A 26,609-nucleotide genomic window follows, 5' to 3' on the forward strand; every position below is an offset into this window, starting at 1 on the left:
CACCACGAAGAAAACAGCATATCTACAGATGAATTTCAAGCAATAACGGTCACGATAGATAGTGACAACAACTTGTCCCTTACAGCAGTTTACAGTCCCCCAAGACATCAAATAAAATGTCATAGCTATCTAGAACTCATCAAGAGCCATAAAAACCGATTTATAATGGGTGGTGATTACATTGCGAAACATACTCATTGGGGCTCGAGGCTTATAACCACAAAGGGCAGAGAGTTATTGAAAGCTCTTCAATTGTCTAGTTGCAGTATCGTGTCTACTGGAACACCAACTTATTGGCCAACAGATCCACTTAAAACACCAGATCTTATTGATTTTTTCATTACAAAGCATATGTCCTCAAATTATATGTACATAGAAAGCGGTTTAGATATGACATCTGATCATTCACCAGTGTATTTAACACTACACGAAAGTGTTGTTATTAAGGAACCTCCACTTTCGCTAACAAATAAAAATACCGACTGGGAATACTTTAAGCAAATGCTATCCAATGTTGATAGTCACGTAAAAATAAGTTGTAATTCCGAGCTAGATAATGAAATCATGAATTTGACAAATGCAATTCAATATGCAGCCTGGAGTAGTACACCAACTAAAAGAAACGTCACAGCAGGTCATAAGTATACCAAAGAAATTAAAGAAATGGTAGCAGAAAAACGTCGATTACGCCGAAAGCGGCAACAAACAAGATCTCCATCTGATAAAAGTTGTCTTAACAAATTGTGTAAAAAACTTACCAATAAGATAAAGGCATATAAAAATATAACTCTAAGCTATTACCTGAAAAATTTATCCAACGACCATAGGAATGATTATTCACTTTGGAAGTGTACAAAAAATTTTTCACGACCCGTAACTCAGCATTGTCCAATCAGAAAAGCAGACCAGTCATGGGCCAAGAGCGATATCGAGAAAGCAAATGTTTTTTCGGCATACCTTGAAGGTGTCTTCAAGCCATATGATACATCCAATGCAGCAGAAATGGAAACTCATACTTACGAGAATTATACCGAAATTTCTCCAATAACTAATGATGAAGTATGCGCAGAAATAAAAAAACTGAAGTCTAAAAAATCGCCTGGGTTTGATCTTATTACTAGTGAAATACTAAAACAGCTTCCTCACAACGTTATATGTAAAATTACTGCCATAATGAATGCAACTATAAATCTTCAACACGTATCCATTTATTGGAAAACTGCAGAGGTGATTATGTTCAATAAACCTGGTAAGCCAGCGCATGAAATTACTTCGTATCGGCCCATATCTCTCCTGCCAATACTCTCAAAACTATTGGAAAAACTGCTTGCTGTGCGTATTAACAACATAATTGAAGAGAGGAAGCTGATACCAGCGCATCAGTTTGGCTTTCGAAAAAATCACTCCCCTATTGACCAAGTACATAGAATAACTCGAGTCATTGAAAATGCCTTCGAAGCCAAAAAGGTTTGCTCAGCTGTTTTTCTCGATGTGTCTAAAGCCTTTGATAAAGTTTGTCATGGCGGGCTCCTAAACAAAATTAAAATGCTTTTACCAAAAAAATATTACAATATTTTAAAATCATACCTTTCGGACCGTTTTTTTCGAATTAAACTTGGAGATATATACTCTGACTTAAAGGAAATAAAGGCTGGTGTTCCTCAGGGTAGTGTGTTAGGACCCATCCTTTACCTACTCTTTACGTGCGATCTACCACATGACGACAATTGTATTACAGCAACATTTGCAGATGACACTGCGGTTCTGTCTGTTGGCAAAACACAAACTGCATCAATTGCAAGATTGCAGGAACATTTAAACAAAATATTTGAATGGACAGCTAAATGGCGAATAAAACTAAACGAGACTAAATCAGTACACATTGATTTCGCATACAACAATACTAGATATGTGCCTCTGTACTTAAACGGTGTGCAAATACCATATCATAATACCGTGAAATACCTAGGCATGACCCTGGACACAAAACTTAGATGGAGTGCACATGTCAAAAAGAAAAAAGAAGAATTAGAAATAAAATTCAGAAACTTGTATTGGCTATTGGGTAGAAACTCTGCATTATCCACATATAACAAAATTCTAGTCTACAAGCAGGCGTTCAGACCAGTTTGGACTTATGGGATACAACTTTGGGGGTGCTCAAGCCCTAGCATTGTTGCACAAATCCGGCGATTTCAAAACAAAGTTTTAAGATGCGCCGTCAATGCGCCTTGGTATGTTCGCAGTCACGATCTTGAACGCGATCTCGGAATTGACTCAATTGCTGCATCAATTAAAAAATGTGCAAAGTCTCATATGGAAAGACTTTCTGACCATGTGAACACTGAAGCCAGGGCTCTTGTCACTCGAAGTGAATGGAAAGAAAGGCTTAAGCGCCAAAAACCGTATCACCTTATACAGTAACCAGATTCTCTGCAATTTATACGCAGAGCACCGTTAATTATTTTGTATTATACAATAAGCAAAACAAATTGTTCGTTAGTTTATTTTATGTTAACTAGTTACAATGGCACTGAAATAAAAAAAAAAAAGAAATACAGATTTCCAGGCGCGATTTTGTGTGTAGACGGGACACATATTAAAATCGTTGCTCCAACTAAAGATAAGTTTCTCTATTATAACCTCAAAGGATACTTTAGTATCAATGCCATGATTGTAAGTTTGGTGACAAATTCGCATTTCAAACATCTTAATCAATGTTTTGCAGATATGTGACAATAAAATGAAAATACGTTATGTGAATGCTCAGTTTCCTGGCAGCAATCATGACTCTCACATATGGAAATTTATTTCTCCGTTAGCACAAACCTGTCGTACAAAAATTCCGCTAAACTTAAAAATTTTCCGTTCCGAGTGAATTCAGTGAACGCAACTCTACGAATTTCGAACTTACTTTCGGAACTGTTCGAATTGCATGATAGCAGTTTCGTAACTTTCCCGAAAAAACACTCTACGATGGATTGCGTGATAGGGCTGAGTAATTAAAGATTTTTATTAAAAACTAGAAGACCCGTCTACGCTTCACTGTGGCTGATACATAGATAATACTACTGTTTAAATGAGTCTTAACTCATGGGAAACGAGAAATAACTATACTAGGCTTATACTATGTTCAGACCGACACTTAATCACACAATTTCGGCCGTTGAATGGATTATCCCACTAATCTTAAAAATTTATCAAGATTTCGCCATACAAAAATGACAGTTCCAAATCACTTCATTGAAATGATTTGAAACTGATCCACGCTAAATCTGTCCGTGCGACTCTGATTTTGCGCAATCTACTTGTCAGCACTGCAAAAATATTAGTCAGCACTGGAAAACTGTTACATTATCACAGCTGGTTTAGACACTACAAAGGGGAAAAAATGTAAACAAACAAATTTATTTTATAGCAATGAATCTAATTTCACCTGAAAATCGACTTAACAAATGAAAATATGCATTCACTATTTCTATTATATGGAAAACATTTCAAAAAAAGACGGCTTTTATTTCAAAATACTATATGACAATCTTTTCTTTTGATAAATATTAAGCGATGTGACTTCCTGAATGACAATAACAGCTATTTTTTGATCTTTCTAACGACAGTGAGAACACTGTTGGGTTATGAAATGATTAAATGTAATCTAATCTTTTAAATTTTCGGTCTGAACATGGTATTACCTCGACCCACTCTATCCGGGGACACATTGGATCAGCAGATGTCAAAAGGATTGGATCATCGCTATTATTTTGATCACATTCGCTTATACGCTGCGCCGCGATAACACCTCACGCTACTCTCCCTTAATCATACAAGTCAACCACGATCCACGTAAATTTGAACGCCTGCACCGACAAATCGCCCCCGGATTTTGAGTGTCCCGGCCTCACCCGTCGATATTCATATTAAATCAATTTATGATATATAAAATTGTTTATTCAAATAAAATTTATTTAGAAAAACAAGTATTAAGCATAAAACAGATATTTTTGTTTTAATAAACACAGTGCTTTCCAATATACTAAGGACAAACTTATTTATGATCCTTCGAGCCTTACAGAAAGGCACCTTTGGATATTTATAAAAAAAAGTTTAAAAAAAAATATTTATATTACATATAAAATGTTATATTAAAAACACTTTTGGTAACAAAACAAAAAAAATCAGTGCAGTGACACCAAAAAGAAAACACATATCTATTATTATTATTATTATTATTATTATTGAAAAGGTAATTAAATACAATTACAATTAATATATATATATATAGCACTAGCGGTTAAGCCATCAGCTTTAAAACACGTATCTACATACATATGTATGTACATATATTATAAAACAGTGCGTGGTGATAAAAACAAACAAAAATAAAAATTATAGTGCAGTGAAATAAATACATATCGTCACCTAAAATGCAAAAGGCCGTAACTAACATTTTTAGTATTTTACAGGAGAAGCAAAAAACGTTATAGATTAAAGCATAGCCGCTCAAAATTTTTCATGCCTATACTCGGAGTATAGGCAAGCAAATGCAGTCGAAGCATGTACGCTACGACGCTAATTCTGCCAGCGTCAAAAATACACTCGAAATACAGGAATTCAGTTTCGAATAAACATATAGAGGACTTAATGAGAATCAAAACTTACGATCTTGAAGTCGATATGGAAAAAATCATGGAAAGTTAAAAAAATTAACTTAAAATTATTGTTGTTCTTAATTGCTTTTTTAATCAAAAACCATAATTATTTATTTTTTTCTAAATTTTTAATAACAAAATAACCAAATAGCACGATTCACTCAGTGTATCAATCATACGCTAGCAGATATCAAATGTGTGATTGTATGCGTTGGTAAATAAATTGCGCATTACTTTGAGCGGCTCTGGATTAAAGACTACTTAAAGCTAAATATCCAAATTGTAGAGTTAAGCTTAGAAAACACAGACGGATTTGTTTCTGAAAACCAAATTAATGGGAAAAAAGCAGTTTTTAAGAAATGTTAGTTACGGCCTTTTGCACTCTATTTTTCTGAAACCAAAAAGCCGTAACTACTTGAAAAAAATTGTGTATAAAATGAAAGCAATGGTTAAAATAAGAAAATGTGCTTTTAGGCTGTAACTAAAAAAGTTTTTAACAAGTTATGTCTTTTTGTATCTACTTATTGTAAGTATTTTAACACAGAAGAAATTATTTAATTAATACATTTAATTCGAGAAAATAAAGTTAAATTAAACTGGTTAAGAAAAACAAAATAATTCATTTGAAAACAACAAAACCTGCAATACAAATAGCAAATAAGAATAGGTTTAAGATGTAAAGGGTATATTATCATAAAAGCTGTGGCAGTCAGCCGGAAGTAAAAATTTAAGTTCCAGCAGGTGTTCCCATTTCTTTTTAGATATTGATATTCTTTCGGTATTTAACTGTGAAGCTTCGATGTCCCTAAATTTTTGTTGTGTACGTTGTGGCAAAACGTTATAATCGTCGTTGATATTTGTTTTATAATAAATTATTCCAGATGGATCATATGCCAAGGCACGGATCATATTAACAGTTGGCTCTCCGGATTTTTTGCCTGTATTGAAGATGTTGAGTTTTTTATACATAATTTATACGTGTATGTTAATCTTTACCTGGTCGAATAGATACGTAGCGCTTAGGAATACTTTCGTAGTCAAGGAAATACTTGTAATCAACATGGTGCACTTTTAGAGGAAATGGGTCCTTTCGAGACTCTCTAATCAAGCCAGACAGCTCAGATGGTAAATTTATTTGTCTCTTGTTGATTTTTCTTTGAATGAGGGAGTGGGTCGAATCACACTCCATTTGTGTATGTCCCACTATTAAATATTTATGTTCTACCGTTATGTTTTCTTGAACACATAAAGATAATATTGCATTAGGGAGAATTACATTTCGGTTCTGAAAGAAACAACCATCGGAACATATAATTATGTGATGAATATTTGGTGACTTTTTAATGGAATTTTTTATGTATTTTATTATACATGTAGCAAAGGTAGAAGCAACAAGGGTACCATCGGTTTCGTCCCAGACAAAATTGTCAGATTCATGTGAAATAACGTTATAAATTGTGAAATTGTGCACTTGTAATTTCATTTTATAGTACGTGGCATTTGCATTTGTCTGTGGAATCAATTTCACTGCCTGCATGTCAATGCATAACAACAAGTGTAATCCTGATTTGGCGTTTTCTATGTCAATTAACTTTTCATTTCTCATGTCTTGTATATCCTTTCTATGAATGTCGTACTGATCTTGGGTTAAGTTCTTCGATTCGTATGATGTGCAGGTGTCGCACATATCATTTTTTGGCTTAAATATACAACTGTTTTGTTTTTTTTTTAATACTGCCATAAATGTTGGAAAAGATACATGAACTACTTCATTAGTCTCGCAGTCTTTAGAATAAACTTCATAGACATGTTTGTAGCTTTTAAAATCTGACCGCAAGTACAGTTTCTTCGTATACTGTCTTCGGTAGAGTGATTCAAGCTTAGGAATGTCATGCAACCATTTTTCCAGAAAATTTAAACGTTTTTGAAATAAGACTCCTTCATTAGTAAATGCTTTACGTTCTGTTGTTATTTTGTTTTGTTCTTCTGGCGAAATATTGGTGCCATGGAAGTCATTGAAATTTACCCAATTCCTCACCATTTTCTCATTTAATCCAAGCGTAGATAAAAACATATGAAACCACACTTGAACACGTTTAGAATGATGTTTTAAATAGTAACATTTGTAATTGATCTTCTAGAGTTCTCAACACAAATTCGCTTTATATTCGCGCGTTCAACAAGATTAACGACATACATTTTTTTTTCATCCCATGACATTTTCCAGAACCTATTAAATATTTCCTTACGATTTTCTTGGGAAAATGTAGAACAGTTCCGTACAGCACTTTTCTCCCAGAATTTTGAAGTACATCCAGCTTTAAGTTCTCTTGGAGCTTTTTCACTAATAATGCCTTTTGATAGCCCCATGTATTTTTTTCCTTTCAATCGGTTTATTATATATCCAGACCTTTTATTATTTTTTTTAAGTTTTTCATTACAACCATTTTCACAATTAGTACTCATTTTATTAATTTTGTTTTATTCCGGGAATGAAGGCAGTAACACAATAACACAATTTGATAAAGAAAGAAAGATAATGAAAACAACTGTAATTACGGATAACACAATGTGTCACATTGAAATTGAATTAAAGAGAATGAAAAAAGGGCAGTTACGGCTTTTTGGTTTATGAAATTGTTGAAGTTGTAGTTGCGGCCTTCTGATTCTCGCATATAAAGTCGTTATTTTTGGACGTATGCATGTAAAATTTGCTGTGTACACGTGTTTCGGTTTAGTACTTTATAATCAATCAAAAAGTCAATTTTGAATTTTTTGTGAGTTACGGCCTTTTGCATTTTAGGTGACGATATACAAGTTAACAAAATAAATATTTTGTTATATAGTGTACTGTACCATGCAAGCCTAAGAATGCTCAGGAATGCAGGTACACAATTTGGCAAACGCATCACGCCACTTTACCGCTACTCACTAAAAGAGCGCCAAACTAATATTACGGATATTAATGCCGCTACTAGCACGCCACTAACAATATGCGTCGCTCCCGACGTCTCGCTCTGCCGGCGCTTAGAATGTTAAGTTGGTGATAGCATAAGCTTAGATTTAAGCTTTACTTTTAATTTGGCTGTCCTTTAAGTTGGTTGGACATCGCTCCAACAAACTTAAACATTAAAAAGGTATTTTTGTACAGTTTTTGTCAAAACGTGTTAAAATAAAAAAATAAAATAAAACTTAAAAGTTTTTAACTTACATAACATACATATAAGTATCAAAAACAAAATCCTTTTTGCCAAAAATTTGGATAAAGTTCCTAATTAAATAAAAAATGACATTAACATATAAAAAGTGCGTGTCAAAAAACAACAAAAATGCATTTAACAAACTAAAACCAACGTGCGCGAAATCTAAACACAAAACATAAACGGCTAATAATAAAATATACAAAATAAAACATAAATCGGGCGCAGTTTAAAAGCTCCTAAATAACAAAGCATACAAAAAACGGATCAAAAGGACGCGAATAATTAAAACAAATATACAAACAAACAACAGCACAGGGAGGTAGCCAGCTGGAACACAATACGGAGAACAAAACGCCAAAGGCAGGCAACACATATACTCTGCAAGACATATCATACCAAAATACCAAGTGAGCGTATCAAGTCCCTGCCAACCATGAGCGGGTAAAAAACCAGACAATCAGTGGGTGGTAAACGTGGGGGTAAACATATAGAGATTGTCTTAGGCCGAGCGAATATCCTACCGTCTTTTCCCCTCACACGTACGTATACATGTGATAATACATCTCTGTTGCGCTCATTCAGCAGTGTCGTATAAAAAAGTATATCTGTCCTGCTCTAATATCCCCAATCGACGGCTGATGCAGGGTTGCATTTTAAACAGTTGATGCCCAGAGTTGCATTTTTTGATTCCTTTTTTAAAAATTTCTTAAAATTTCAAAAAACTTTTTAACTTTTAAATTATTAATTTTATTATTTTTAATACATATTTACATAAAATTGTAATTTATTGCAATTAAATATCTTAACGCTAACATTGTGTAAATAAAAATTTATTTAACTTAAAAAAATAATTTCATCTGAAAAAAGACTAATTAAAGAAAAGAATTATTAATAGCTGAAAATAAAACAGTGAAAAAAGATTATAAAAGACAAACAACTTTGAAGTTGTAGATAATTTCGTCTATTTTGGAACCAGCGTAAACACCACCAACAATGTCAGCCTAGAAATCCAACGCAGGATAATTCTTGCCAACAGGTGCTACTTCGGACTGAGTAGGCAATTGAGAAGCAAAGTCCTCTCTCGACAAACAAAAACCAAACTCTATAAGTCACTCATAATTCCCGTCCTGCTATATGGTGCAGAGGCTTGGACGATGTCAACAACGGATGAGTCGACGTTGCGAGTTTACGAGAGAAAACTTCTGCGAATATCGCATTCGATGGAACGATGAGCTGTACGAGATATACGACGACATTAACATAGTTCAGCGAATTAAAAGACAGCGGCTACGCTGGCTAGGTCATGTTGTCCAGATGGACGAAAACACTCCAGCTCTGAAAGTATTCGACGCATTCAGGGACAGTCTGGAAATGGATCGCTGGAAATCCCGACCACGACGACCTAGTAATTCTAGAAAATCAACTTAAACAAGTAATAATTAATATAGTAATTTTTGACAGAATTACCAATATCACCACAATATCAAATAAAATAATAAAAACTTTACAAACGAACGAAGAAATACGTGTTGTATTTGGCTCTTGAAATCTATATATATAAAAGAAAGTCGTGTTAGTTACATCACTTATAACTCAAGAACGGCAGAACAGATTTGGCTGAAAATTGGTAGGGAGGTAGCTTAGAGCCAGGAGACGGACATAGGATACTTTTTATCTCTTTATGTCAAAATTTAATACAACTCATAAATACAAAAATTATATTTCAAATCATAAGCATTTGTTCAAAATTCATGTTTGTAGGAATCATTTCAATATTTCATTTCTTCAAAAAAAAAAAAAAAACAATAAAAACAACCTTACATCTTCGTCTATATAAATATGTATGTATGTAAAAATGAATCGCCAAAATGTATGTACGCTCATAACTTTAATACGACTGAACGAAATTTGATAATTCTTTTTTTAAAATATTCGTTTAGGTTCAGGGATTATTCGAATAATTGCCGGAAAACCCCCAAAAACAGTCCTTTTCTTTTTCTCATACAAACGAATGAATGTTTGTTCGTTAGTAACGCTAAGAGAACGGCTGAACCAATATTGATGAAATTTTAAGAGGTTGTTTGTTGTGGATTAAGGAAGGTTTAGAAATAAAAACATCTTATACTTTTCATGAAAAGTCGGCAAATTGGATAATTCCAAAAAGTAACTTTTTTCCATAAACATTTTTTTTCAATTTCTGTTTTGTTTTTCAATATTTTGATTTGGAAATTATTTGAATAGTTCAGTCTCAATCGCTTGCTTTTTTATTCCGGCTATTCAAAAGAAAAATTATTTGTTCAATTCACAACCTGTCGTAAAGCATCGTAAAATTATAAATTTTTACACTTTTTTTTTATAATTTTACGATTTACGATGCTTTACGACAGGTTGTGAATTGAACAATTGAAAATTATTCAGTGAAAACTTTACGTGTGTTTCACACAAAGAGGTCAATTGCAGATTGAAATTTGTTACGAAGCCACCAAGAGATCGCCCTAATATCGGTCGGTGTTCTTTTTGACATCAAAGTATTGCAGCCCAAGACAAGGCAGGAAGTACTCCCAGGATGCGGTGACATATGTGCGGAATTATGGATCGCGGTCAATCAGTAAGCGATCGTCACGATGGCACAGCACGACTTTTCAAACAACAGTTACGATGTTTGATTGACTTTAGCTAGATGTACTCTGTTGAGTGGCAAAAGAGAGGTTTGCCGCACGCACATATTCTTCTTTGGATGATGGTTACACCAGATCAAATTGATGAAATCATTTCTCTGGAAATTCCTGATGTAGAGAAAGATCCAGTATTATATGAAGTGGTGGAAAGCAATATGGTTCATGGACCCTTTTCGGTTTATATGTCTAACAATAAATGCACGAAACACTATCCGCTTGCTTTTCTTTCGGAATCGCAAACTGGAAATGATGGATATCCACTCCATCGTCGTAGCTCATCAGACGACCATACAACTTAGAATAGTGAAGATCGAAGTTGACACCATATGGATCGTACTATATTCTCCACTGTTGTCTAATTCACATTCAAAACTCATATCAATGTTTAGTATTGCAGTTTGGTGTAATCTATAAAATACGTTTGTAAGTACGTCACCAAGGGAAGCAACATGGCGGTCAATGGTCTTAACGATACGGTCCATACGTGAACTGCAATAAAGCGCTTTGTAGGATATTTACTTTTGCAATTCATGAACGGTTTCCGATTGTTGTGTGTCTCGCAGTTAATATGGAGATTGGCCAAAGAGTTTATTTCAGCCCAGAGAATACATTACAGCCGGTGGTAACACCGCCAACAACAAAACTAACATTGACGAGTTTTTTTCTCAACTTTCGTCAGTGATCCGCTTACGAGAACATTGCTCTATTTGAAAATACCTTGCATTCATGGCAAGACCGAACAGTAGATGGACATTCAGGTGTGTTCTCAACTAATGCATTAGGATGAATTTGCACAACCCACCCAAAAAACGATGATTGCTTCTACCTTCGGTTGCTATTGATTAATGTACGCCGTTCAACTTCATTTGAGTCATTGCGTACTGTGAATGGTATGGTGTGCGCAATTACAATTGCTGGAACACGATAATCAGTGGAAACAAACGTTGGACGATGCGATAGCTACTTCGAATGCAAATGAAGATCGCACACTTTTCGCGATAATCATTTCACCATATCAGCCTTTAAATCCGCTTCAATTATGAGATACGAACAAAAATGACATTGTCGAAGACATTTTACATCGTATTCGCTAAAAATTGGAAATGGGTCAATTCCGGTTGATGCTTCCGGTGGTTTGATATCAATTCTATCTGCGGTTTATCAATTCACGAAAGATGAACTCATCACCAATCTTCGGACATTGGCCAAATTATCGTAACTATGATTCCTTAAATGCACGCGCAATATTAACTGCCAAAAAATACAGATGTTCTTGACTTAAACTGGAAGATTCAAAGTCAAATTCCGGAAGACTTGCGCTCATACAAATCGACCGATCGTCTTTCCATTGAAGACGTCGCCGTGAATTATCCAGTGGAGATTATAAATTCTTTGGAGAGGCTTGGTATGCCACCGCATCATTTGCGTCTCAAAGTTTGATCTGTCGTTATTATGTTTTGCAATCTGCAAGCGCCGAAACTATGTAATGGAACCCGACTGATTGTGACGCAGCTATCGAATACAAAAGGCTGAATGCTTGATTCAACGAATTTCTTTGAGTTCCAACGATTTGCCATTTCAGTTTCCAGCGAAAATTGCATTTGAGATGACACTCAACAGGACACAAGGATAGTCGCATAGTGTGTGCAATAAGTTTGGAAATTCTATGTTTTTCACACGGCCAGATATACGTGGCGTGCACACGAGTTGGAAAGCCATCTTTTCTGTACACCGGAACAGAAACCAAAAAATTTTGTTTATGAAGCTGCGTTACATTGAAAAAAAAAAATGAAATGATAAATTCAACTTTCTTTTCATTTCAAAACACATAATTTCACGTAGGACAACGGCTGCGGGGCCAGCTAGTAATATATATAAAAGAAAGTCGTGTTAGTTACATCACTTATAACTCAAGAACGGCAGAACAGATTTGGCTGAAAATTGGTAGGGAGGTAGCTTAGAGCCAGGAGACGGACATAGGATACTTTTTATCTCTTTATGTCAAAATTTAATACAACTCATAAATACAAAAATTATATTTCAAATCATAAGCATTTGTTCAAAATTCATGTTTGTAGGAATCATTTCAATATTTCATTTCTTCAAAAAAAAAAAAAAAAACAATAAAAACAACCTTACATCTTCGTCTATATAAATATGTATGTATGTAAAAATGAATCGCCAAAATGTATGTACGCTCATAACTTTAATACGACTGAACGAAATTTGATAATTCTTTTTTTAAAATATTCGTTTAGGTTCAGGGATTATTCGAATAATTGCCGGAAAACCCCCAAAAACAGTCCTTTTCTTTTTCTCATACAAACGAATGAATGTTTGTTCGTTAGTAACGCTAAGAGAACGGCTGAACCAATATTGATGAAATTTTAAGAGGTTGTTTGTTGTGGATTAAGGAAGGTTTAGAAATAAAAACATCTTATACTTTTCATGAAAAGTCGGCAAATTGGATAATTCCAAAAAGTAACTTTTTTCCATAAACATTTTTTTTCAATTTCTGTTTTGTTTTTCAATATTTTGATTTGGAAATTATTTGAATAGTTCAGTCTCAATCGCTTGCTTTTTTATTCCGGCTATTCAAAAGAAAAATTATTTGTTCAATTCACAACCTGTCGTAAAGCATCGTAAAATTATAAATTTTTACACTTTTTTTTTTATAATTTTACGATTTACGATGCTTTACGACAGGTTGTGAATTGAACAATTGAAAATTATTCAGTGAAAACTTTACGTGTGTTTCACACAAAGAGGTCAATTGCAGATTGAAATTTGTTACGAAGCCACCAAGAGATCGCCCTAATATCGGTCGGTGTTCTTTTTGACATCAAAGTATTGCAGCCCAAGACAAGGCAGGAAGTACTCCCAGGATGCGGTGACATATGTGCGGAATTATGGATCGCGGTCAATCAGTAAGCGATCGTCACGATGGCACAGCACGACTTTTCAAACAACAGTTACGATGTTTGATTGACTTTAGCTAGATGTACTCTGTTGAGTGGCAAAAGAGAGGTTTGCCGCACGCACATATTCTTCTTTGGATGATGGTTACACCAGATCAAATTGATGAAATCATTTCTCTGGAAATTCCTGATGTAGAGAAAGATCCAGTATTATATGAAGTGGTGGAAAGCAATATGGTTCATGGACCCTTTTCGGTTTATATGTCTAACAATAAATGCACGAAACACTATCCGCTTGCTTTTCTTTCGGAATCGCAAACTGGAAATGATGGATATCCACTCCATCGTCGTAGCTCATCAGACGACCATACAACTTAGAATAGTGAAGATCGAAGTTGACACCATATGGATCGTACTATATTCTCCACTGTTGTCTAATTCACATTCAAAACTCATATCAATGTTTAGTATTGCAGTTTGGTGTAATCTATAAAATACGTTTGTAAGTACGTCACCAAGGGAAGCAACATGGCGGTCAATGGTCTTAACGATACGGTCCATACGTGAACTGCAATAAAGCGCTTTGTAGAATATTTACTTTTGCAATTCATGAACGGTTTCCGATTGTTGTGTGTCTCGCAGTTAATATGGAGATTGGCCAAAGAGTTTATTTCAGCCCAGAGAATACATTACAGCCGGTGGTAACACCGCCAACAACAAAACTAACATTGACGAGTTTTTTTCTCAACTTTCGTCAGTGATCCGCTTACGAGAACATTGCTCTATTTGAAAATACCTTGCATTCATGGCAAGACCGAACAGTAGATGGACATTCAGGTGTGTTCTCAACTAATGCATTAGGATGAATTTGCACAACCCACCCAAAAAACGATGATTGCTTCTACCTTCGGTTGCTATTGATTAATGTACGCCGTTCAACTTCATTTGAGTCATTGCGTACTGTGAATGGTATGGTGTGCGCAATTACAATTGCTGGAACACGATAATCAGTGGAAACAAACGTTGGACGATGCGATAGCTACTTCGAATGCAAATGAAGATCGCACACTTTTCGCGATAATCATTTCACCATATCAGCCTTTAAATCCGCTTCAATTATGAGATACGAACAAAAATGACATTGTCGAAGACATTTTACATCGTATTCGCTAAAAATTGGAAATGGGTCAATTCCGGTTGATGCTTCCGGTGGTTTGATATCAATTCTATCTGCGGTTTATCAATTCACGAAAGATGAACTCATCACCAATCTTCGGACATTGGCCAAATTATCGTAACTATGATTCCTTAAATGCACGCGCAATATTAACTGCCAAAAAATACAGATGTTCTTGACTTAAACTGGAAGATTCAAAGTCAAATTCCGGAAGACTTGCGCTCATACAAATCGACCGATCGTCTTTCCATTGAAGACGTCGCCGTGAATTATCCAGTGGAGATTATAAATTCTTTGGAGAGGCTTGGTATGCCACCGCATCATTTGCGTCTCAAAGTTTGATCTGTCGTTATTATGTTTTGCAATCTGCAAGCGCCGAAACTATGTAATGGAACCCGACTGATTGTGACGCAGCTATCGAATACAAAAGGCTGAATGCTTGATTCAACGAATTTCTTTGAGTTCCAACGATTTGCCATTTCAGTTTCCAGCGAAAATTGCATTTGAGATGACACTCAACAGGACACAAGGATAGTCGCATAGTGTGTGCAATAAGTTTGGAAATTCTATGTTTTTCACACGGCCACATATACGTGGCGTGCACACGAGTTGGAAAGCCATCTTTTCTGTACACCGGAACAGAAACCAAAAAATTTTGTTTATGAAGCTGCGTTACATTGAAAAAAAAAAAAATGAAATGATAAATTCAACTTTCTTTTCATTTCAAAACACATAATTTCACGTAGGACAACGGCTGCGGGGCCAGCTAGTATGTATATAAAAGAAAGTCGTGTTAGTTACATCACTTATAACTCAAGAACGGCAGAACAGATTTGGCTGAAAATTGGTAGGGAGGTAGCTTAGAGCCAGGAGACGGACATAGGATACTTTTTATCTCTTTATGTCAAAATTTAATACAACTCATAAATACAAAAATTATATTTCAAATCATAAGCATTTGTTCAAAATTCATGTTTGTAGGAATCATTTCAATATTTCATTTCTTCAAAAAAAAAAAAAACAATAAAAACAACCTTACATCTTCGTCTATATAAATATGTATGTATGTAAAAATGAATCGCCAAAATGTATGTACGCTCATAACTTTAATACAACTGAACGAAATTTGATAATTCTTTTTTTAAAATATTCGTTTAGGTTCAGGGATTATTCGAATAATTGCCGGAAAACCCCCAAAAACAGTCCTTTTCTTTTTCTCATACAAACGAATGAATGTTTGTTCGTTAGTAACGCTAAGAGAACGGCTGAACCAATATTGATGAAATTTTAAGAGGTTGTTTGTTGTGGATTAAGGAAGGTTTAGAAATAAAAACATCTTATACTTTTCATGAAAAGTCGGCAAATTGGATAATTCCAAAAAGTAACTTTTTTCCATAAACATTTTTTTTCAATTTCTGTTTTGTTTTTCAATATTTTGATTTGGAAATTATTTGAATAGTTCAGTCTCAATCGCTTGCTTTTTTATTCCGGCTATTCAAAAGAAAAATTATTTGTTCAATTCACAACCTGTCGTAAAGCATCGTAAAATTATAAATTTTTACACTTTTTTTTTATAATTTTACGATTTACGATGCTTTACGACAGGTTGTGAATTGAACAATTGAAAATTATTCAGTGAAAACTTTACGTGTGTTTCACACAAAGAGGTCAATTGCAGATTGAAATTTGTTACGAAGCCACCAAGAGATCGCCCTAATATCGGTCGGTGTTCTTTTTGACATCAAAGTATTGCAGCCCAAGACAAGGCAGGAAGTACTCCCAGGATGCGGTGACATATGTGCGGAATTATGGATCGCGGTCAATCAGTAAGCGATCGTCACGATGGCACAGCACGACTTTTCAAACAACAGTTACGATGTTTGATTGACTTTAGCTAGATGTACTCTGTTGAGTGGCAAAAGAGAGGTTTGCCGCACGCACATATTCTTCTTTGGATGATGGTTACACCAGATCAAATTGATGAAATCATTTCTCTGGAAATTCCTGATGTAGAGAAAGATCCAGTATTATATGAAGTGGTGGAAAGCAATATGGTTCATGGACCCTTTTCGGTTTATATGTCTAACAATAAATGCACGAAACACTATCCGCTTGCTTTTCTTTCGGAATTGCAAACTGGAAATGATGGATATCCACTCCATCGTCGTAGCTCATCAGACGACCATACAACTTAGAATAGTGAAGATCGAAGTTGACACCATATGGATCGTACTATATTCTCCACTGTTGTCTAATTCACATTCAAAACTCATATCAATGTTTAGTATTGCAGTTTGGTGTAATCTATAAAATACGTTTGTAAGTACGTCACCAAGGGAAGCAACATGGCGGTCAATGGTCTTAACGATACGGTCCATACGTGAACTGCAATAAAGCGCTTTGTAGGATATTTACTTTTGCAATTCATGAACGGTTTCCGATTGTTGTGTGTCTCGCAGTTAATATGGAGATTGGCCAAAGAGTTTATTTCAGCCCAGAGAATACATTACAGCCGGTGGTAACACCGCCAACAACAAAACTAACATTGACGAGTTTTTTTCTCAACTTTCGTCAGTGATCCGCTTACGAGAACATTGCTCTATTTGAAAATACCTTGCATTCATGGCAAGACCGAACAGTAGATGGACATTCAGGTGTGTTCTCAACTAATGCATTAGGATGAATTTGCACAACCCACCCAAAAAACGATGATTGCTTCTACCTTCGGTTGCTATTGATTAATGTACGCCGTTCAACTTCATTTGAGTCATTGCGTACTGTGAATGGTATGGTGTGCGCAATTACAATTGCTGGAACACGATAATCAGTGGAAACAAACGTTGGACGATGCGATAGCTACTTCGAATGCAAATGAAGATCGCACACTTTTCGCGATAATCATTTCACCATATCAGCCTTTAAATCCGCTTCAATTATGAGATACGAACAAAAATGACATTGTCGAAGACATTTTACATCGTATTCGCTAAAAATTGGAAATGGGTCAATTCCGGTTGATGCTTCCGGTGGTTTGATATCAATTCTATCTGCGGTTTATCAATTCACGAAAGATGAACTCATCACCAATCTTCGGACATTGGCCAAATTATCGTAACTATGATTCCTTAAATGCACGCGCAATATTAACTGCCAAAAAAATACAGATGTTCTTGACTTAAACTGGAAGATTCAAAGTCAAATTCCGGAAGACTTGCGCTCATACAAATCGACCGATCGTCTTTCCATTGAAGACGTCGCCGTGAATTATCCAGTGGAGATTATAAATTCTTTGGAGAGGCTTGGTATGCCACCGCATCATTTGCGTCTCAAAGTTTGATCTGTCGTTATTATGTTTTGCAATCTGCAAGCGCCGAAACTATGTAATGGAACCCGACTGATTGTGACGCAGCTATCGAATACAAAAGGCTGAATGCTTGATTCAACGAATTTCTTTGAGTTCCAACGATTTGCCATTTCAGTTTCCAGCGAAAATTGCATTTGAGATGACACTCAACAGGACACAAGGATAGTCGCATAGTGTGTGCAATAAGTTTGGAAATTCTATGTTTTTCACACGGCCAGATATACGTGGCGTGCACACGAGTTGGAAAGCCATCTTTTCTGTACACCGGAACAGAAACCAAAAAATTTTGTTTATGAAGCTGCGTTACATTGAAAAAAAAAATGAAATGATAAATTCAACTTTCTTTTCATTTCAAAACACATAATTTCACGTAGGACAACGGCTGCGGGGCCAGCTAGTAAAATATAAATTAAAAATTATTAAACAGGAAATAATTAATATAGATTACGCAATGCATTGGGCAAAGGCCGGCATTGTAAATTCATATATTTTGTCAAATGATGAACTTAGATTAATAAAATCTGTATTTGAAAATAATAACTTTACATTAAATAATATGGAAGACTCACTAGAACTAGCAAATATAAAAGTCGCCTCAAACAATACAATGTTACTTTATATAGTCGGAATACACTTAACAAATGAGGATATTTGCGACTCAATTTTGATAAAACCAAGAAAAATATTAATAAAATCCCCTATGAGGATATAGTTACTTGTAATAATAACAAAGTTTTGGCGTTAAGAATAAATGTAAGGAACATAATAATATAAGAATTTGTAGCCGGAGGAATTTAATAGATATTAGTAACACTACTTGCGTTTCCTCGACTAACGAACCAGCGGAATGCACTATAATAAACAATCAGCACATCCCATCAGTAGAGAATGGGTGTATGAATTAGCCCCCACTGCATTAACCCCCACCGGGCAAAATGACTTAAGCCCCACCAATTTCTTAGTGAATCTTTCCCCACCAAAAATGACGGAATCCCCACGAAAAAAAAATGAATTAAACCCCACGAAAATGATTTTATCCCCACCAATCGAAATGAATTAAGCCCCACCAAACGTGGGTGTTCTTACATGACAGAATCCCCACGAAAAAAAAATGAATTAAACCCCACGAAAATGATTTTATCCCCACCAATCGAAATGAATTAAGCCCCACCAAACGTGGGTGTTCTTACATGACAGAATCCCCACGAAAAAAAAAAGGAATTAATCCCCACGAAAATGACTTTAGCCCCACTTTACTTCATTTTTAATTTATTTTGCTTGCTTTAAACGTCAAGTTTTTAAATCAAAATTTTAACAAAAATTCAATTATACATACGTATGTAATATTTAAAAAAAAGGTAAAGAATTAAATGAAAATATGAAAATGTGAGAAAAAGAAAATAATTAAAGAAAAATGTGTAAATATTCGTCAACATCTTGACGACAAAAAGGGCATTTTATATCAAATTTATTAAAATTGTTTGCCACACTCTCTTATGGTTTCTCCTTTTACGAAATGTACATACACTGTGATTTTAACCTTTCGTAAAAGGAAAAATTTTCTTCTATTATTTTATAATTTACAAAATTATGGTTTCTCCTTTTACGAAATGTGCACTATTAGTGATTTTAATACTTTTCACAGAAGAATTATGAACACCGGGGTTTTGGACCGACCAGGGATATTTTTTTTCGAGCGCTCGAAAAAAAATATCCCTGGTCGGTCCAAAACCCCGGTGTTCATAATTCTTCTGTGTCCAAATTCTTCTTCTTTCTGCTATAATAATTAATTATAAATTTTCCTATTATGTATTTCTCATTTTTACCAATTCTCGTTCAGACTCTTATATTGTGAATATCGATAATTCGAAAACGATCAGTGCATGAATCAATAGTGGCCATTCGAATTTACAACAGCTGTGCCATAATTTCGAACATAACCTTGCCATTTTTGTTAAAGTGAAGTGATTGTGAAGTTTTTCATATTTTTATAAAAATAACATAAAAACCAATTTCTGTTATTGATTAACTAAACAACATCAATCGAGCGCTCGAAAAAAAATATCCTTGGTCGGTCCAAAACCCCGGTGTTCATAATTCTTCTGTGAAAAGTATTACGTTGCTAACTGTTTGATTTATTTTTATAAAAGATCACGGAATTAAAATGAATTAAGCCCCACGAAAATACTTTTATCCCCACCAATCAAAATGAATTAAGCCCCACCAAACGTGGGTGTTCTTACATGACAGAATCCCCACGACAAAAAAAAAAATGAATTAAACCCCACGAAAATGTTTTTATCCCCACCAATCGAAATGAATTAAGCCCCACCAAACGTGGGGGTTCTTACATGACAGAATCCCCACTAAAAAAAAAAGAATTAATCCCCACGAAAATGACTTTAGCCCCACTTTCCGCCATTTTTAATTTTGTTGTAAAATTGGTGGGGCTTAAGTCATTTTGCCCGGTGGGGGTTAATTCAGTGGGGGCTAATTCATACACCCGTAGAGAATATCTCACCTGGCATCATACTACTAAATCAGTACAATGGCACAATAGGGATCGGCAACCAAAAGATAAATCTTACTGGATCGTACGCAGTACGATATCACAATTCTACAGTTAGCATTGACGAACAAAAATATACCTTTAGCGAAACGTTAAGCACCAAACCACTACCAGCAATTCTGCAACCAAATTTCCCTTCAAATAGGGAAGAAGAAATCCTAAGTTTGGAAATGTTGAAAGAACTCCACATGAACAACACCAAACACCTAAAAGCACTACATATAACCCACAGAGCAGCTTTAATCACGAATTTATCTCTTTCAATCATCAGTCTGATATTCGTAGCGGTAATAGTCATCGCTTTAGTTCCAAGCGAACTTTTCTAAAGCAAACTGGTAGAACGGTCAAGTTATAACGTAAACGTAAACGTGAGTGACCCTAAGGGGCCATCCATAAATTACGTCACACCTTGAAGGGGGGGTAGAGTATCATTCAGAAATGACATTGTGTGACAAGAGGCAGGGGGGGTCAAAAGCTTTGTGACATCACATTTCAAAATTTGTGATGTACAAATGTAAGTAAACAAAAAATATTAAACATATTAAAACGAAACTTCGAAAGGGCGGGCAATGTGTTGGCTGACATTTGGAGCAAGTTAGTCATTGATAATTTTCCAGTCGCTGCTGAATGTGTTGCACCAACTGTTACCGGACTGGATATTGAACAGGCTATGATGTTGAAAAATAATGCTACTTGGTATTCTAATCATGTACGTGAGTCACAATATTTTTTACAAATAGTTAAATGTGAAACTATTGCATGTGGCGGTGTAAGACGTTGTAGTCTTTGGAAATTATTAACAGAAGGATTTTTACCACCACCTGTGTTAATTAAACAGACATCAGAAGGTTATGGAGTCACAGGGAGTGATGACAACGACGCTAAGTTTGCTCCATTATTACTACAGATATTATTAAATCTCCAAGCATCATCCCATCTGAAACAAGTTCCATATGATAGTCATTGCCCTAGTGTCGAGTCATACTTATTTAAAAGATCGTGTAGCATATGTGGCCTATATTTTTCTTCATATAAAGTCACCAATCAACACAAACAATCACATAAAAAACAAGAGCTGTTACCTATCGCGAAAATTCGTCCTCAAAGAATTGAGGCTAGACGTGCCCAAGAGATTCTCTGTTTAATGAATGATGACGATGCTTTATGGATGGAAGAAGACGATGTTAATACGAAAGATGTTGGGTCAAAAGTCCATGGACACAAGGTGATTAAGTTTTGTATTTTTAATTAGCATAATTAAGTATCTATTATTTCTTGACTAGTCATTCGTTGTGTCTGTACTTTAATATTTAACTAAATGTTGATTTTATTAAAGATTATTCAATAAATCTAAGAATAAATAGAATAACCTGTTTTTTTTTATTTTCTGATGAATCCATAAAATTGGAAAATGTGTGACGTCACGAAAGGGGGGCTAGTTCAAAATGTGACAACTTGTGACAAGGACGGGGGGAGGGGTTAAAAAGTCCTTAAATTCGTGTGACGTAATTTATGGATGGCCCCTAAAGAGTTCACAACATCCGAAACACCACAGTTAACAGAGTCAATAACGCTAGTAAGCCAAATGCAGTAACCCACTAAAACAAACGGGGACGTTTGTTTTTGGGGGTGGAGGAGTTAACACCAGAAATGTTGCCAATAAACCAATAACTGCCGACGTCAACTATCTCCCAATAGGAAATATTCCAGACGTTTAGTCAGCAGAAACAAACAATTGGGAACAACATCCGCCATGCGCCGCATAAGCGAACGTTAACCAAAAGTGCTGACGCAAGCAGCTTTAAGCAATATTAAGAATATGTTTAATTGTAAATTAGTTAGTTGTTAATTTGATTTCAACCAATAAAGGTCGTTTTGACCATAAAATGTATTTTTTTTCGACTTTGTAATCAATAGGTCGTTAATTTACATATTTACATACATACATACATATGTTGCAAGTAGACAAATTTACAAACATTATGCGTATGGTTCTTTTTGTTTACATGCTCACATAATTACATACATACGTGAATATGTGCGACTGCTTGGCTTTTTAACATGTTATCGAAGCTTTTAAAGGTCTGCAAATAAATATGTATGTATATAAATTACTACATTACTACTTACATTAATTACATTAATTAAATATTTAGGTAAAAACATAAACATGACTTTATTACATACATATGTATGTATTTCAAAAGGTTTTAAGGAATTCGCTATGAAATGTTTCAATTTGTACGTACATACATATCAGAGAACGGCATCGGCTGAATGAAAAACATTCGTACACGCTCAACAGCCGAATAATCACACTGTTCGGATCAGCCGATCAAACTTGCATACGCTCACATTTTCGTTGTTGATTTTAAATTCACTCGCGTTTGTGCGATTTTTTGTTTCACTCCGAGTTTGTTCGGCTCGTGTTCAATATAATGATTTCGGACGCTTGCTCATTCGGTACAACAATCATTGTTTTGAACAAGAACAACACTCAACTCGCAAAAATCAACTCGTATGATTTTACTCATGCGCGCAGCGAGCGGCACTTTTTCTGCGCAGATGAAATGTGAGAAGAACGAAAACAAAAACAAGCTGCAACAACAAGCTGCAGTTCGTGGAACGCATGGGGCTTGCATAGAAATTGTTACTGTACATGCACGCTCACATCGTGTCGTCTTGTCGCTAATAGTTTACTCATAATCGATCAACTCAAATTGAACCGAATGATGCTTTCGTCAACGCATGCTCATTTTATTGAATGGTGACTTTTGTTCAGTGAGTTGAATTGAGTGAGAAATTTTGAACCGAAGACTCAAGATCCTCGGAATGATGTGTACGGCAAAATTAGTTGATTTTTACTCATCGCTCTGTTTTTTTCAGTGAGTTGGGTTGAATGAAAAAGTTCGCGTATGAGTAAATCAAGAAAATAGTTATTTTTGCAGTTCTCTGAATACATATGTACATGCTTGTTTGCTTTGACATAAAATATAACATACTTATGTATGTATGTACATATGTGTGTATATAAATTATATGCAGAGTCGTTTGCGCATTGTAAATATAGGAAACTGTAAGCGTACATTCCTTAACATCGGAAATAGCATAAGATTTATCATTTAACACCGAAAATGCGCAATTTGATGTTAAGTGGTGAAACACGCTAATAATTTTCTGTGGTGAAACAAAACAGTAAATATCTCAAAATTCATCGCGAACCTTCTCTATAAATATACGTTCTCTGATAAGTATGTATGTTTATCGGCAAAATTGTCATTTGATTTTATTTCCAACGTTTTGTCAGAACTTTAGTCTCAGCGGGAACTAGCCGTTGTTTCGTTGGCTTGTCGCCGTGCACAGATGCACTTCATATGAGGAACCGAAGCACCAAAGCTAATATACCCTTCACAGGTGCATTTCTTTTGGTAACTATGTGTTCAATTTGTATAGAAGCTATATGCTATAGTAATCCGATCTAAACAATTTTTTCGGAGACTATATTATTACCTTAAGGGGCTATGCCAGTATGACACCTTCAAAAAAAAATTTTTTTTTTGCTTTTTCGATAGTTTATATATTCAAAAATATCCCGTGAAATCGGCAAGGTCGCATGTTGAATAGTTTTTGAATGGCAGCGTTCTAAACAGCGACCCCTCAGCGTTTTTCTCGAAAAGACATTTTTCAAAATTGCTGACATCATAACTAAACGAGAAATTAACTGATCGACTTCAAATTAAAACTGGGTATAGTTGAATATATTAGCTATACAATAGACTACGATCTTTTTGATTGCTTAATTGCAAAATTATCAATATGCAAAAATATTGCTTTACAATAACATTGATTTAAATCGTTACTTATTTCCAGTTTGCCATCATGAATATTCACATCTTCCGCGCTGAGGGACTCCACGTAACCTGTTTTTCGAAAATCACAAATTGCCCAAAAGTTTCATAGCTTCTTTATTTTGCTCGAAGAGACCATTTTTTGGTAAAATTTGAAATATTGGAACACGTTGTGTTTTCGTGTAACGTTCTATTTTTATATGCTTAAACTGGCAGCTATCGATTTATTTGTTTTTTTTTAGTTAATTTCAGGAAACATTTTATTATGCATAAAGAATACCAGTCTTCGTTTCAGCTGGTGCATCCGTAGTTCTAAGCGCTCTTCGCACATTTTCATCATTTAATTTTATTCCGTTAGTCGGTGTGACTATTTTGATTTTCCTTTTAACATACATTGTACTTAAAAAAATATACATTTTTATGTAAGTTACTGTATATATTATATTGTTTGTGATTTTTCTGGTTTATAAAATACTTTAATGATTTTTAATTACATGTAAACAGAAACTCTCGCAACCTGTTGACACAAAGTATAACATTTTTGTTTACCTTACGGTTGTGTATAAAACCTAAAAGTAGTCGAGATAGATATATATAATGTCCGCCTGTACAAGCGATAACTTGACTAAATATTGAAATATCTTAATGAAACTATACACGTATTCTTTGATGCTCTGAGGACGGAATTGAATCATTGTCACGCCCCCGAAACAAAATATTTTTAAGGGATATAACTAAAACATAATTTGAGAAAAAGTTTTGCAACTCCTCCTGATATATAAAAATTATAAATTCAATTGTATTCTTTCATTTTCTCATTTTCTATATACAGACGTACAGGTACCCTTTACTTAATTTTGTAAAGATATATTACATATTGACTAATATCATACATCTATATACCATATGTGACCCCGCACATAGAAACCCGGCTAATGTGTCAAAATGTCGATTATCGAACAGCAACAACATAAAGCGACTGCCAAAACAATGAGCGTTCGATTACCATGACAACACTCAGACGGCTTCATTGTGCTAAACTGCTAACATAGTAACGAACAAGGAGGAAGAGGGAACACGTGCTTCACATCTTTCAACGCCTCTCGTGAAAAATCCTGTTTTGACACACTAGCCGGGTTTCTATGTGCGGGGTCACATATGGTATATAGATGTATGATATTAGTCAATCACCCCTATCATGCATTTCAAAGAAAATAAATAAAAGTAAAATTTTTATATTGTTATTATTTTTATTAAACGTAACTATGGAATCTTTATCCGCGGCGATATTACTGGTTGAGGAGGAGAGCAGCGCATCTCAGAATGCTGGGGTGAAAATTGAAAGGAAAAGATTACGAGATATGTGCGATCCCTTCCAGATGAATGACGGGCTGTAAGTAATTGCAAGTGAAAGTAGACATTTTTATTACAATTTTTTTACTTATTTAGATTCAAAAAAACTTTCGTCTGAATAAGGACGCATTCAAGTATGTCCTAGATACGTTTGAGGAAGAAACGACGGCAAGTAAATTTGATGCTTCCTCTTTCCAAAAAGCCTGCATATCTTCTTTAGGACCCTGGTGGAAACCGTTGGCTATATCTAGCTTACTCTCCATCATATCTGCCAATTTTCCATATAGCTCTGGTGTTGTTGTTTTTGACCTGAAAGCATTTCAAAAAACATCACTAATACTGGAAATATCGTGTGTTTTACAACTTTTAAATACAAGTTTTACTTACATTTTTAGAAAATTAAAAAAAAAATCACGCAAATAATAAAATTTTCGCAGCAAAATAAAAACACAAAAAGTTCTCCGCCAACAAGATTGCAACTTAGCAAAACGGAGCTACGATCGAAATGCATGATAGGCAGAATTGTAAATTTCGAAGTTGAACTGAACGGGAACGGAACGCATGATACCATAGTCGCCAAACGGAGAAAATTTCAATCCAAGTCGAAATGCGTGATAGGGGTGAATATGTAATATATCTTTACAAAATTAAGTAAAGGGTACCTCTAATCCATGTAATGATTTTATAATAAATAGAGATAGTTTACATTTTGCAAGACATACACAATTTAATTTCAACTAGAAGATTATGAAACTAGGGTAGTATTTGCCTGATTTTGTCCATTTTTGGCATCACGACATGTTATATATGCTCTCTGAGGAGCCTGAAAAGTTATGGTCCAATTTTAATC

The 26,609-nt window shown here is 34.9% G+C and overlaps 1 protein-coding gene across 2 annotated transcripts; it reads right to left on the reverse strand.

The window, feature by feature from the left end:
* Positions 1-4,203: 4,203 nt before the first annotated feature.
* On the reverse strand, positions 4,204-19,447 carry LOC125776336 (uncharacterized). Of its 2 annotated transcripts, none has more exons than XM_049448080.1 (2): positions 15,660-19,447; positions 4,204-9,668 (listed from the first exon to the last, which is right to left on the reverse strand). In XM_049448080.1, exon 2 carries the CDS (start codon positions 6,721-6,723, stop codon positions 5,635-5,637), a length of 1,089 nt encoding a protein of 362 aa, XP_049304037.1. In that variant the 5' UTR covers positions 6,724-9,668; positions 15,660-19,447; the 3' UTR covers positions 4,204-5,634. The 2 variants fall into 2 exon arrangements, with proteins under 2 accessions (XP_049304037.1, XP_049304038.1); XM_049448081.1 differs by lacking the exon at positions 15,660-19,447 and having other exon boundaries at positions 4,204-9,263; positions 9,320-12,395.
* Between the last annotated feature and the right edge of the window lie 7,162 nt (positions 19,448-26,609).

This window comes from Bactrocera dorsalis, chromosome 2 (genome assembly GCF_023373825.1).
Source record: "Bactrocera dorsalis isolate Fly_Bdor chromosome 2, ASM2337382v1, whole genome shotgun sequence".
NCBI lineage: Eukaryota > Metazoa > Arthropoda > Insecta > Diptera > Tephritidae > Bactrocera > Bactrocera dorsalis.

Coding starts and splice junctions, on each gene's coding strand:
- LOC125776336 (XM_049448080.1), bottom strand. CDS start 6,723: ATGTTTTTATCTACGCTTGGATTAAATGAGAAAATGGTGAGGAATTGG.